Here is a 14,981-nt window from a genome sequence, read left to right on the forward strand (position 1 = left end):
TTTAAGTCTATACTGGCAGGGTTTTTGTTTGGTTTTGGTTTTTTTTCCCAGCACTTTAAAATACCTGTTCATTGTTTTCGGGCCTTTGTTTTCTAATGATAAGTCAGCCTACCATTAGCATTGTTGTTCGCTTGTGGATAATATTTCTACCAGCGCCAACCAGCACCCCACCACCCTGGCTGCTTTGAAGTTTTTGTTCCTGGTTTTTAGTTTTCAGCAATTTGACTATCATGTGCCTGGGTGTAGATTTCTTTGTACTTGACCCTGCTTAGGATTTGCTGAGCTACTTAGGTCTGTAGGTTAATGTCTTCCATCAGCATTGGAAATTCTCAGCCTTTATCCCTTTATAGATTTCTTCTACCTCATTCTCTCTCCTCTGCCTTCTGGGATTCCAATTTTATATATGTTACATACTCTCCTCTATTGCATTCAGTCTGTTGTTAAGCATTTGGAATGAATTCTTCCTTTCAGATTGTATATTTTTTCACTTCTAGAATTCTTGTATGGTTTTTTTTTTTTAAGTAAATTTCATCTCTCTATTGAAATTCCCCCATTTGTTCAAATATGTTGCCCACCTTTTATACTTGACCCTCATACATATTTCTCATGGTTATTTTGAAATCCATCTTTGGTAAGTCCAACATCTGTGCCGTCTTGTCAGTGCCCTTCTATTGACTGTTTTCTCTCCTGGGTCACATTTTCTTGCTTCTGCGTGTCTTTTACAATTATTAGTTGTATGCTAGGCATTTTCTGTAAAATCAGAGTCTTAAGTAAATATTATTTACCCTCCCCCCTCTCCCAAAAAGACATGCTTATCCTTTTCTCCGGTTGCTAGTGTGTGGGAGAGGGGTGGGAGGAGAAGGGGGTGAGCCAATCTAATTGATAATTAAGCTGGGTCTGGACTTTGTCACAGCCTTTGTTAGATTCCAGTTCATCTCTGGCTTCAGATGTTTGGAGAGCCGGATGGGAGCACCAGTTAAGATTCTAGAGATCCTTTTATGCTTTACAGTCATGTGGCCAGCTTTCTGAACTGTGAGAGGTGTCTGCTTTTCATCCTGTATGTCAGCTTTTTGGGTAACTGAAGAGTCCTTTTCCGGTCGTGCTCTCTTCTCACCTGTCCCCAGGCTGTATCGCAACAGGTCTGTGGTTCACAAAGTGTAGTTCATGGATCTGGGGGTCCAGGGGGGATCCTCAAGACCCTTTGAGGAAGCCAGTAGGATCAAAAGGTTTTTCACAGTAATGCTAAGACATTTTTTTGCCTTTTTCACCACGTTGACATTTACACATGTTGCAAAAACAATGGTGTTTTTGTAAAACTCTTCATGCCTTAGCAGAAATTAAGGCTGTGGCACCAAAGTATAGTAGCAACCATTGTAATCTTTACCACCAAAGTATTTGTAGTTACAAGAGTAATGCCAGTGCTACTTAAGAAAATCCTTGTTAAGCAGTAATAATTATTAAATCTCAGCTCTGGATTACATATCTTTTTAATGTTCTGCCTGATGAAATAGGATGCACACATAAAGTTCTCCAGGGCCCTGTGTGATAGTCGTCTCAAGGAAGGGCGCTTGTGTGACTGAGTCACAGTCCAAGGTAGCCGCTTCTTATTCCGGCCAGCACTGCTTTGTACTGCTCGTGGGAGCCCCACCCTTCCCTGTAGGATCTTCAGCATTTACCACACATGTACTGTGTGCTATGACTACTTTGTTTGGGACTGAGAATGTACAAAGAGAATGTAACCTCTGCTGTCTTTAACATCTACACATTCTGTAAAGTGCCATAGAAGTAGATGGATATTCTTTCTTGTGAAGAAACAGTAAGATTCTCCCCAGAAAGCACTTCCTTCATGGCTCTACAGTGTTTCTCATTAGAAGCATTGGTGGCATTCTGAGCAGACATATTCTTCCTAGTACACGACTCTTCCCTGCGTTTTTAGACGTTTAGCACCCTTGACACTCTCCCCCCCCCCCCCCCCCCCCCCCCCCCGCCTATTGAATGTCAGCAATCCCCCACCCCCATTATTATGGCCTTTAAAAGCACACCCACACACTTCCCAACCCTCAAGAAAGACAGGGGCATCCTTACCTGTACATGATAGCTCAAGTTTTGCTGCGATTGGGTGAAGGAGCCTGGGGAAGTGGGCTGTGGGGGTCACACTCTCTGTATGACTGTCACATTTCTGTGCCCCATTCTTCCCCTACAGTCTTGTGACATCACATGATTCTCAGAAAATCTTGACGCTGAAAGCCTATCTTCATGGAGAGTGTAATTGCCTGGTGAGGAGATCTGCTTTGCTAAAAACCAGTGTGTTTGATAGATCACCTCCAAGTTCCTTAGAACCAACATCCATTCTTTGGAACAGCTATTAAAGCAAAGGGGAAAGTCTAGCCCTTCAATGTATATTGGCTAGAGGTTGGGGGGGCGTTCTGCAGGAAGACAGTTATGGGGAAACATTTAGCCCTCATATGCCACAGTGCAACATAGAAAGTGAGATGAAGTTCTAAGTAAATTGGCTAATAAGAGAGGGTGATGTTGAGAAAAATTTGCCATATTGTTGCCTATTAGCTACATATCTAGTAAAGGGAAATACAGCATAGTTGACTCTGAATCTTTGAATTTGAGTCCAATGTTAGACATTCTGAGCTTTTCCACAGCTAACTTTCTTGGCTGTACAGATAACATGAAACTCTTAGAAGTTATTTTCAGGGACTCTTTGCACTATTATATTTTAGTATTGAGCAAAGAATAATATAAAAACTAGAGAGAACAATTGAATCTCAAAATTTTGATGGGAGTAGAAAATATATTACTAGTAGACTACAATGAATTGAGGTTCAGGAAAATGGGATGGAATTTTGGATGGGAACAGAAACTATTAGATGCCACATAAAGGAATATACAGATAACGGAATCTCAGGGAAGGCCCAGAAGAGAGTGCGCCTGGCCTCCTCCAAGTCAGCCATTGTACAACCTGCGGCCTACAGACCCCACACACTTGTGCTTTAGTTGGAAGATACAGCGGCCTGAGTACCACCCACTGGCGCTCCAAGCAAGCGAGCTTCACCCGGCATCACCACGTCGCCCTCCACGGATCAGCGCTCTGGTCCCCACCCAGTGGTGCACTGTAAAAATTCCTGCCTCTTGGCTAAAAGTTCCTCCTTGCTTGAGAAAGTTTCTTTTGTGATTTGGAGAGTGGATTTATGGTACTGAGGAGATTAAAAGCAGCTTCTGCTGTGAAAGTTTATGACGTTGCAGTCTGTTCACAGTTTGCAGTTGGATGAGCAAACCTCCTCTCATCCTCAGTCTTACTCTTACGTGATCTCCTCTTGCCTGCTGTCCTACCCCTAACACTCACAGTCCCTGGTGGTCTCCATGGAAGAGGGCCCTGTTACAGATTCTGATTTTTGATGCACAACAAGCAGGCGTTAAAGTAAATGCCTCCTAGGAATATTTGTTGTTAAAGAAGCTTTCAGAAAATAAAACCAACCTAGCCTGCCAGTGAGATGATTTCTGACTTAATAGTTATAACGTAGTTACAAAAATCCTTTAATACCTAATTCCCGAGTCTAGGTTGCTGCTCGTGGCCAGAAACTTCTAGAACCAGCAAGCCAGAGTGGAAGGAGAATCACAATTGGTGTATTTTTTGACTTTTGGTGCAGTTACCATAAACAGTAGTTTCCTTCTAAATTTGAATATCTGCCCTAATTGATACAGAAATCTGAAGGTTAATCCAGCCAGGCAGTTCCTGCTGTTTCATCTGTATCTTCCCGTGTTCCTTTGTTCACTGGATCAACCCACCCTTGCCCCCACCCTTCTCTTCCTTTCTACCTGGAGGCCTTTCTCCACCCACCACTCCTTCCACTCAGAGCCCGTGCACCTCCCCACATGTTTTCTTCACTAAGCTTTCCTCTCCCCTCACTAATGAGAAAGGAGATGACACGTGCCTCTGGCCCCTCCTTTCCTCACCCCTTAACTCCTGTTTGACTCCCATTCAGCATTTCACTTTGTGAACAACGTGAACATTCTATCTGCGTATTTAGGTTCGACTCCTTTCTCGTCAGTCTTTGGCCGCCACACTTCTCCATACCTCTGGAAGCCCCTTGGGAAAAGACCGCGTCGTTTGAACTATGTAGAGTAGCACACACACCGAGGGGTCACTGAAGATCAGATGTCACACTTGGAAAAATTCATAAATAAGCCCTGAGCATTTGGGTACTTTTCTCCAAGAAGATTAGCCAAAAGCGTGTAATTGTGCAACTGAACTGTGGGAGCCAAACTGTGGGAGGAGATGAGCAAGGGATGTGACATATCAGAGGTGAGATTATGTGAGTAGAAAACCTTTCATCCATGGGCTTCGGGATACATTATGCAGACTTTCCCTTAACTAGGTATTTGGAAATCTCTTTGAGAGAGGCAGAGACTCCAAAGCAGCCCCCTGAAATGAGGAAGCTGTGAGGGAGAACACAGACAAGAGAGGAGCCTGGGCTTCTGGATTCAGCAGACATTCCGCTCTGTCCCCTCCCCCAGGGTTCCGTTGGGGTCACTAGGAATCAGGTTATAAATAACTAGGTGGCCCATAGGTCAGGCCTCAGGAAGGTCGGCATAACCTTACCCCAGTGTTGCTGTGACTCTGCCATCAAAGTGACCATTAATGCCAAAGGAAATTTGCAGAGGAAATAACAGCGTGATGATTTAAGTCACTGTGAATATTTCTCTTCAGTTAGGCACTGTTTCCTTTCCTAAAGCCCCGTTAATCAGGTTTGGGGTAAGGTTGTTCACAACGAGATTCTTCATGTTTCTTCTGTGTGCAATTTTCTGGTCACTATACTTCAAAAAGGAAAAAACAAAAAAAAAAAAAACCACAGGGTAATTAAAGAAGGTCCAGAGAAGAACCAGAAGTGAGTGAAAAGGGCTGCCAGATAAAAGACTGTTGTAAAAACTTTTTTAAAGGGGACCTTTTTTAAAAATGTGGGGCAATATATATATCCTAAAATGTACCATTTCTGTGCTACGATTCAGTGGCATCTCGTACATTCACAATTTGTGCAACCATCACCACCGTCTGTCTCCAGAACTTTCTCATCATCCCAAGCTGTAACTCAGTACCCATTAAACAGTAAGTCCCGATTCTCCCATCTCCCCAGCCCCAGCAACCACTGTTCCACTTTCTGTCTCTATGAATTTGACTCTTCTAGGGACCTCGTATAAGTGAAATCCTGCAATATTAGTCCTTTTGTGACAGACTTCTTTCACTTAGTATAACGTCCCCAGGGTTCATCCGTGTTGTCTCTTGTGTCAGAATCTACTTCCTTTTTAAGGCGGACTAATATTTCGTTGGAGGTATAGACCACATTTGTTTATCCATTCATCTGTTGATGTTTTCACCGTTTGGCTACTGGAAATAATGCTGCTGGGAACTTTGGTGTACAAGTAGGCCCTGTTTTCAATTGGTGGGGGGGGGCGGGGGGTTATGCCTAGGGGTGGAATCACTGAATCACATGGTAATTCTGTGTTTGGCTTTTTGAGGAACTGCCAGAATGTTTTCCACAGGAGCTACATCATTTCACGTTCCCACCAGCAATGCACGAGAGTTCCGGTGTTTCCTCATGCTGGCCAGCGCTTGGTTTTTTTCCATGTATTTGGTTTCATTTTTAATAATCACCCTCCTAATTAGCATGAAGTAGTATAAATGGGGACTTTTCTACCTGGAAGAAACAGACCGAGAGGGCAAGCAGAGGCCTATAGTTATGAAGACTTCAACTGGGATATATACAGACATGGTCACCAGAATCTAAAATGTGGGGATCTGGGCAAGGAAGAAGGTCAGAGTTCTTAACGGACAGCATAGCATGGGTACTGAACAGTTCCAAAGGCCACCAACCCTCCTCCTTCCTCATGTGTCTGACAGGCCAAACATCTGCTTGGCTGGGGACCCTACTGAGGTAAATTTAGAATAATGAAAAACCTGTCTTCTCAGACCAGTTATCTTATCTCATGATGCACACGTAAGCTCACTAATAGGTGGTTAAGAAAAACCATGACTTCTGTATAATTAACCCCTGTTCTTTTAAAGTTGATGGTTTAGAAGATGATTGTGCCTCTGTTCCTACCTTAGATTCAACCAGCCGTCCTGCATTTGAAGCTTCCTGGGCTCCCCTTGGAAGACCTTGTGGCCGTCACAGGGGACTGAAATTACTATTTTAATTACTTAACCTTCAACAGATACTGTAGACTGACCATGTGCCCCGGCCTCAGGATAAGTGCTACGAAGAGAGTGGAGAACAGAGCGGGCCCTGTCTTTGTCCTCATGGAGCTGTGGTTTAGTGGGCGAGTCAGATGATTTCTCACACAAACAGATTTGTAAATTCCAAGCTATGTTAGCTCTGTAAAGGAAAAATACCTGTGATATTTCTCTCTCTTCCTTTAGGTTGTTCACACAACCACTCTAAGAGCTCTGCTTTCTTTTCTCTTCAGGAGCCTTCAAACAGGTGGCTTTGCCTGGGAGGGAGAGGTAGAGAACAACGCATATAGCAAGGCTACAGGGGTTGTCCCTCAGCACAAGTATCACCCCACAGCGGGCAGTTACCAACTCCATTTTGCCCTGCAGCAACTTGAACAACAAAAACTTCAGTCCCGGCAGCTTCTGGACCAGAGTCGAGCCCGGCATCAGGTAATTCAGATAAGGCTTTTCCGTATGCTAGTATCTTTCTTCTACGGGGGTGGAAGAAGGTCAATGGGAAAGGTAGGAATAGTTTCCCAAAAGTTTACCTACACCAATATGGCTCGCGTGGCTCTTGGAGAACCTACTCCAAGGGAAGAAACGTGCTGAAGCCTTGATGTTGGCTTTGGCAGGAGGTGACACTGAACCAGGTGTGACATTTTCTTCCACTTGAATATTTCTCTACAAAAATCTCTGTTGTAGCATTGGCCCTTTCTGTTGCCTGATGGTCGTTCAGTAAGCTCCCAGCGGGTCTAATTTCCACATACCTAAAAGCTAGCATTTGAAGCAACTTTTTTCCTAAATGTACTATTTCTTTGGTACACCCTTGGTATACATAAGCACACATTAATCCTTCATAACTTACCAAGATTTTCAAGGTGTAAATAATGTGTCCAGTTCTTTTCACAGGAAGGAGTCGTAAGTTAAGCTGTTGGTCTTCTGGCTTGACGGTACACAAAACAACGTACCCGCAAAAATGTAACGGTATACACAAAAATCCTCGTTGTCTTGGCCCTTATGCTCTAGTGAAATACCATTTTCCTTCTATCTGTAGAATGGCAGACACTCCCGAGTATATGTGTGAGGGAGCTGTGTAAGTGAATTGTAAGTGAATTGTGCTGGTGTGTTAGTATGGCCCAAACTACAGGGAAAGACCATCTGGAGTTAAGTTTCTCTTGATCATTTCAGGGCCATCTTTAGAATCCGTTACTGTGTTCTGCATGTTGTGTTGGGCTATCTCAGCACTGATTCCATGAGCTTCTCTTTTATTTGGCTATGTGAAGAAATATATCAGTTTGATCTCTTGTTATTTGCTCTTATAAAAATGTAGTACATAGTGTGCGTTAGTTTGTGCAAAATTAATATTCACTTAAAGACAAAAGCACCATTTTCCAAAGTTTTCCCCCCCTCTAAATAAAACAATCATCATGATGCTCTCTATCTTAATTTTTTTTTAATTTTGTTTTTCAGTTTTTAAAATTTACATCCAAATTAGTTAGCATGTAGTGCAACAAAAATTTCAGGAGTAGATTCCTTAGTGCCCCTTCCCCATTTAGCCCATCCCTCCTCCCACAACCCCTCCTGTAACCCTCAGTTTGTTCTCCATATTTATGAGTCTCTTCTGTTTTGTCCCCCTCCCTGTTTTTGTATTATTTTTGTTTCCCTTCCCTTATGCTCATCTGTTTTGTCTCTTAAAGTCCTCATATGAGTGAAGCCATATGATTTTTGTCTTTCTTTGACTGACTAATTTCGCTTAGCATAATACCCTCCAGTTCCATCCATGTAGTAGCAAATGGCAAGATTTCATTCTTTTTGATTGCCGAGTAGTACTCCATTGTATATATGTATACTACATTTTTCTTTATCCATTCGTCCATCGATGGACATTTGGGCTCTTTCCATACTTTGGCCATTGTTGATAGTGCTGCTATAAACATGGGGGTGCATGTGTCCCTTCGAAACAGCACACCTGTATCCCTTGGATAAATGCCTACTAGTGCCATTGCTGGGTCGTAAGGTAGTTCTATTTTTAGTTTTTTGAGGAACCTCCATACTGTTTTCCAGAGTGGCTGCACCAGCTTGCATTCCCACCAACAATGCAAAAGAGATCCTCTTTCTCCGCATCCTCACCAACATCTGTTGTTGCCTGAGTTGTTAATCTTAGCCATTCTGACAGGTGTGATGTGGTATCTCATTGTGGTTTTGATTTGCATTTCCCTGATGATGAGTGATGTTGAGCATTTTTTTCATGTGTCGGGTGGCCATCTGGATGTCTTCTTTGGAGAAGTGTCTATTCATGTCTTTTGCCTGTTTCTTCACTGGATTATTTGTTTTTTGGGTGTTGAGTTTGATAAGTTCTTTATAGATTTTGGATACTAACCCTTTATCTGATCTGTCATTTACAAATATCTTCTCCCATTCCATCGGTTGCCTTTTAGTTTTGCTGATTGTTTCCTTCGCTGTGCAGAAGGTTTTATTTTGATGAGGTCCCAGTAGTTCATTTTTGCTTTAGTTTCCCTTGTCTCTGGAGATGTGTTGAGTAAGAAGTTGCTGTGGCCAAGATCAAAGAGGTTTTTGCCTGCTTTCTCCTTGAGGATTTTGATGGCTTCCTGTCTTACATTTAGGTCTTTCATCCATTTTGAGTTTCTTTTTGTGTATGGTGCAAGAAAGTGGTCCAGGTTCATTCTTCTGCATGTCGCTGTCCAGTTTTCCCAGCACCACTTGCTGAAGAGACTGTGTTTATTCTATTGGATATTCTTTCCTGCTTTGTCAAAGATTAGTTGGCCATACGTTTGTGAGTCCATTTCTGGGTTCTCTATTCTGTTTCATTGATCTGAGTGTCTGTTCTTGTGCCAGTACCATACTGTCTTGATGATGACAGCTTTGTAGTATAGCTTGAAGTCTGGGATTGTGATGCCTCCTGCTTTGGTTTTCTTTTTCAGATTGTTTTGGCCATTTGGGGTCTTTTCTGGTTCCATACAAATTTTAGGATTATTTTTTCTAGCTCTGTGAAGAATGCTGGTGTTACTTTGATAGGGATGGCATTGAATATGTAGACTGCTTTGGGTACTATCAACATTTTAACAATATTTGTTCTTCCTATCCAGGAGTATGGAATCTTCTTCCATTTTTTTGTGTCTTCTTCAATTTGTTTCATAAGCTTTCTATAGTTTTCATGTATAGATTTTTCACCTCTTTGGTTAGATTTATTCCTAGGTATTTTATGGTTTTTTGTGCAACTGTAAATGGGATCGATTCCTTGATTTCTCTTTCTGTCACTTCATTGTTAGTGTATAGGAATGCAACCGATTTCTGTGCGTTGATTTTATATCCTGTAACTGCTGAATTCATAAATCAATTCTGGCAGTTTTTTGGTGGAATCTTTTGGCTTTTCCATATAGAGTATCATGTCATCTGCGAAGAGTGAAAATTTGACCTCCTCCTGACCGATTTGGATGCCTTTTATTTCTTTGTGTTGTCTGATTGCAGAGGCTAAGACTTCCAATACTATGTTGAATAACAGTGGCGAGAGTGGACATCCCTGTCTTTTTCCTGACTTTAGGGGGAAAGCTCTTAGTTTTTCCCCATTGAGGATGATATTAGCGTTGGGTGGTTCATATATGGCTTTTATGATCTCGAGGTACGCTCCTTCTATCCCTACTTTCCTGAGGGTTTTTATCAAGAAAGGATGCTCTATTTTGTCAAATGCTTCTCTGCATCTGTTGAGAGGATCATATGGTTCTTGTCCTTTCTTTTATTGATGTGATGAATCACATTAATTGTTTTGCAGATATTGAACCAGCCCTGCATCCCAGGTATAAATCCCACTTGGTCGTGGTGAATAATTTTTTTAATCTATTGTTGGATCTGGTTGGCTAATATCTTGTTGAGGATTTTTGCATCCATGTTCATCAGGGAAATTGGTCTATAGTTCTCCTTTTTAGTGGGGTCTCTGTTTGGTTTTGGAATCAAGGTAAAGCTGGCTTCATAGAAAGAGTTTGGAAGTTTTCCTTCCATTTCTATTTTTTGGAACAGTTTCAAGAGAATAGGTGTTAACTCTTCCTTAAATGTTTGGTAGAATTCCCCTGGAAAGCCATCTGGCCCTGGACTCTTGTTTTTTGGCAGATTTTGATTACTAATTTGATTTCCTTACTGGTTATGGGTCTGTTCAAATTTTCTATTTCTTCCTATTTCAGTTTTGGTAGTGTATATGTTTCTAGGAATTTGTCCATTTCTTCCAGATTACCCATTTTATTGGCATATAATTGCTCATAATATTCTCTTATTGTTTTTATTTCTATTGTGTTGGTTGTGATCTCTCCTCTTTCATCCTTGATTTTATTTATCTGGGCCCTTTCTTTTTTCTTCTTGATCAAACTGGCTAGTGGTTTATCAATTTTGTTAATTCTTTCAAAGAACCAGCTTCTGGTTTCATTGATCTGTTCTACTGTTTTTTTGTTTCGATAGGATTAATTTCTGCTCTAATCTTTGTTATTTCCTGTCTTCTGCTGGTTTTGGGTTTTATTTGCTGTTCTTCTTCTATCTCCTTAAGGCGTAAGGTTAGGGAGTGTTTCTGAGATCTTTCTTCCTTCTTTAGGAAGGCCTGGATTGCTATATACTTTCCTCTTATGACCGCCTTTGCTGCGTCCCAGAGGTTTTGGGTTGTGGTGTTATCATTTTCATTGACTTCCATATACTTTTTAATTTCCTCTTTAACTGCGTGGTTAGCCCATTCATTCTTTTTTTTTTTTTTCCTGGAGTTTAAACTTTATTAAATGAGTATAGAGGACACTCAATATTACGTTAGTTTCAGATGTACAACATAGTGATTCAATAAGTTTATACATTATGCTGTGCTGATCACAAATGAATCTACCATCTATCACTGTATAATGCATCATGATTTCATTCACTGTATTCCTTAACTGTACCTTTTATTCCTGTGACTTACTCATTCCATAACCGGAAGCCTGTATCTCTCACACCCCTTCACCTATTTTGCCCTGACGCCCCATCCTCCTTCTCTCTGGCAATCATCAGTTTGTTCCGTGTTTATAGGTCTGGTTCTGCTTTCTGTTTATTCATTTGTTTTTCTTAGATTCCACATATGAATGAAGTCATATGATATTTCTCTTTCTATGACTTATTTCACTTAGCATAATATCTTCCAGGTCCATCAATGTTGTCACAAATGGCATGATCTCATCCTTTTTTATGGCTGCATAATACTCCACTGTGTATATGTACATGTGTGTGTACCACAGCTTCCTTATCCATTCATCTATTGATGGACACTTTTAGGTTGCTTCCATATCATTATTGTTGTAAATAATGCTGCAATAAATATAAGGATACATATATCTTTTCGACTTAGTGTTTAGTTTTCTTTGAATTATTGGATCATATGGTATTTCTACTTTGAATTTTTTGAGGGACTTCCATACTGTTTTCCACAGTGGCCACACCAGTTTGCATTCCCAAGCCCATTCATTCTTTCGTAGGATGTTCTTCAGTCTCCAAGTATTTGTTACCTTCCCAATTTTTTTCTTGTGGTTGATTTCAAGTTTCCTAGCGTTGTGAGCTATCGTAATCTTTTTAACTATCATCCAGGTCCAGACATTTTATTATTTTGATTTCATTCATTACTTGCTCATCTTTTTCTATGCCCATGTACTCTATGTATTATATTAACTCAATGTAATTGAGAAATTGTAACTCTAAGCACTTGGGAAGTAGTTCTGTAGGTCTGTTTTTCTAGAGGAAAACCCAGCCTTCTTACCTGGAAAGCGTGGAGTGTAGCATCTCATTTTGATCACCGTGTTGCCCTCCGTCATGTAGAAATTCCCTCCTTTAGAAAGTCTTTGGGATAGACAGTTTGCATTTTCACAATTGTAGGTAGAAATGTGTATCTTAGATTTTTTTTTAAATCTATGTACATTTCTTAAAACTCTTAAACATCTGAACTCCCCATCATTCAGATACTTGAGAATGCCAGCTTAATCAGATGCTGGAGAGGGGAGGCATCGAAAATAGCTTTATTTCTCTTATGGGAGTATAATCAATGAGCTAACAAATATAGACACTCGGTCCCTTTTGATGCTTCCATGCCTTGACATGGTGATAATGTTTAAAAAGGGAGAGGAGGGGGGGATTGTAGGGCATTGAAGTTTGAAGGGATGAGAGACAGTTTTTACTGATTTTCACTTTTAGAAACTGCTTCATTTAATAGCCCTTCTCATTCTTTTGATTAGCTTCCAACAACTCACATTCCTTTGAAAATTCAGAGTACTGCTATTTTTGTGTGGATTTTTTTTTCCAGTGAGGATTACACTGGTTTAGTTTCACTGAACTATGAAGTATATGGAAAAACATGTTTTTTAGAATCTGTCAGAATATCTGTCTTAGGGAGGAGTCAGAACTCCCAAGAAGGGAGTTATCTTGTGTCTCCTGGAGAGGGAACAGAAAATCATTCATCATAATTTTATATATGTTTATAACATCATTTATTTCTTCCCCCTGTTCTTCTAATCCATAGTTGATTTAGGGAAAAATGAGTCAGGATGAAGTTCTGGGACTGTGGGGAGATCTCAAGAAACTAAGTTCTTAGCTTAAAGAGTTTATAACTAAGAAGATAGCAAATAAGATATTAAATGTTCTCACATGAAGGATATTTAGTAATTTAGAGTACGTCATTTCAGAGGACATGAAGAACACTCCACAGAAGAAGCAAAGCCCTTCTAGATTTTAAGCCTCTTCTTGTAGCCCAGCTTATGGCTGTGTGAGGCTTGACCATTATAATTATCACCACATTGTTGATGGAAACATGGTTTGCATTCTCAGTATGTGCTGTGTTTCTATCCTTGGGTTAACCTATTAGATGGTTTCTTTGACGAACTCCTTATGCTTTGAATTCATTTTTCTAAAGTGTACGTAGCCACTGACATAACTAACAATTTGATTAATTGTCTATTTGAGAGTAGTGGGTAGAATTGAAATCTAATTTGCTTAGCACGTTCACAAAAGATACCTGTCTATGGAACAGGCTGTTAAAGGAGGCCTTTACATTGGATTGCACTCTGTCGTACCGATTTGCACTGATTATGTGCGTGGTCTGTGCCTCTCATAGTGATTCCCTAAAAACGTTTTGGTTAAGATCATGCAACCTTTCTTGCATTACATGCAGAGGAGGTTCTCCATCCTTTTCTGCACTTAGGTGGCCAGCTTATTGAAGGTATTGATTTCAAGAAGGCAAACTCTGATTCAGGGTATGTTTGGAAATGACATCTCTAACATTCATGCCGAGGAAGCTTTGATCTTCATCTCTGTCTATCTCCGCACTCATGAACTGAGAAATTGTCATGCACTGAATCCACCTCAACAAAAACCTGGTCCTGTAACCTGGACGTGGAAGAGGAAGTCACCTGGAGCCACTGGCAGGGTTTCCAGGGACTGAGGTGCAAGGAAGTAGGTGTGATCCAGTCCATTGGATAGAGACCGTGATAAACAAAGTAAGACAAAATGGAAAACATGCACTTTTACACACTGATGAGTAAAACCAGCAGTTGTAAAAAAGAAACCATTCTGGGACGCCCAGGTGGCTCAGGCAGTTAAGCGTCTGATTCTTGATTTCAGCTCAGGTCATGATCTCATGGTTTTGTGAGTTTGAGCCCCATATCGGGCTCTGCACTGACAGCACGGAACCTGCTTGAGATCCTCCCTGTCTCTCTTCCCCTCCCCTGCTCACACTTTCTCTGCCTTTCTCAAAAATAATAAAGAAAAAAGTTAAGGCAAATAAAAATTTAAACAGAAAAAAGAAATCATTCTAAGTCGGAGCAGGGGTCAACAAACTTTTTCTGTAAATGGCCAGATAGTAAATACTTCAGGCTCTGTAGGCCAGCATCTGCATGGCCACTCCTCCACTTTGCCAGGGTAGAATGAAAACAGCCATAGACAACATTTAAGTGAATGAGTGTGGCTGTTTTCCAGTGAAACTTTATTTATAAAAACGAGGGGCAGGCAGGACTTGTCTTATAAGCCGTAGTTTGTAGACCCCCAGTTTTGAGCAGTGGGACCACCTGGAGGGCCTGTTTTTAAAACACTGATCGCTAACCCCACCCCATTTCTGAGTCAGTAAATTTGGAAATGGGGCTCAGTTATTTCCATTTCTAACAGGTCCCCCTGGTGATGCCTGGGGGGGACCACGCATCGAGAGCCATTGAGCTACAGGGAAAGAGATGGGAAATGTCTCCTTCCCAGTTATTTGTTTTCTGTCCTTTGGCAGGGAGATGGAATATGTTAAGACTTGGTGTTGCCCTTATAAAATTTCAGGCAATTATTGTTTTATAGGAACTTTGTTTCCATCTTTTTCGCTCCATCTGCCAGTCTCCTCATAAATACGTTTTCCAAACTTGAAAGCCTTCTTGCGCATTTTTCTTATCAGGGTACATTCTGCTCAGCATTCTCTGCTCCCAGGATTCACATTTTATGGGGGACGAGAGATAAGTAATGGGACAGATTCCTCCCTCTTTGTTTTTCCTCATAATAGCCAATACTCAGTCAGCACTTCCTGCGGCCCAAGCACTATTCCAGGTGCTTTACGTATATTGATTCATTTAACGTGCACTTCAGGGTGGTTGGAGAAGTGACGGAATCCTGGGAGTCTCGGGATGGCCACATGAGTCTGTTACGTGCTGATCTGGGCCCCACTGTGTCTTCTCTCTAGTCTGCCCTCGTTGCTTCCCACCTCCTCCTCATTCTGGCT

The 14,981-nt window shown here is 41.2% G+C and overlaps 1 protein-coding gene across 13 annotated transcripts in view; it reads left to right on the plus strand.

Moving 5' to 3' along the window:
* The window catches only part of TTLL5 (tubulin tyrosine ligase like 5), a 284,938-nt gene that overhangs the window by 187,731 nt on the left and 82,226 nt on the right, over positions 1-14,981 (plus strand). For all 13 annotated transcript variants that reach the window (XR_006203962.1, XM_042943838.1, XM_042943847.1 and 10 more), the window contains one exon: positions 6,475-6,670. Coding sequence is in view for 12 of the 13 variants with exons in the window: in XM_042943838.1 (XP_042799772.1) it covers positions 6,475-6,670 (196 nt within the window). In the remaining variant the exon portion in view is untranslated. The remainder of the gene's footprint in view (positions 1-6,474; positions 6,671-14,981) is intronic.

Source organism: Panthera leo, chromosome B3 (genome assembly GCF_018350215.1).
Source record: "Panthera leo isolate Ple1 chromosome B3, P.leo_Ple1_pat1.1, whole genome shotgun sequence".
Classification (NCBI taxonomy): domain Eukaryota; kingdom Metazoa; phylum Chordata; class Mammalia; order Carnivora; family Felidae; genus Panthera; species Panthera leo.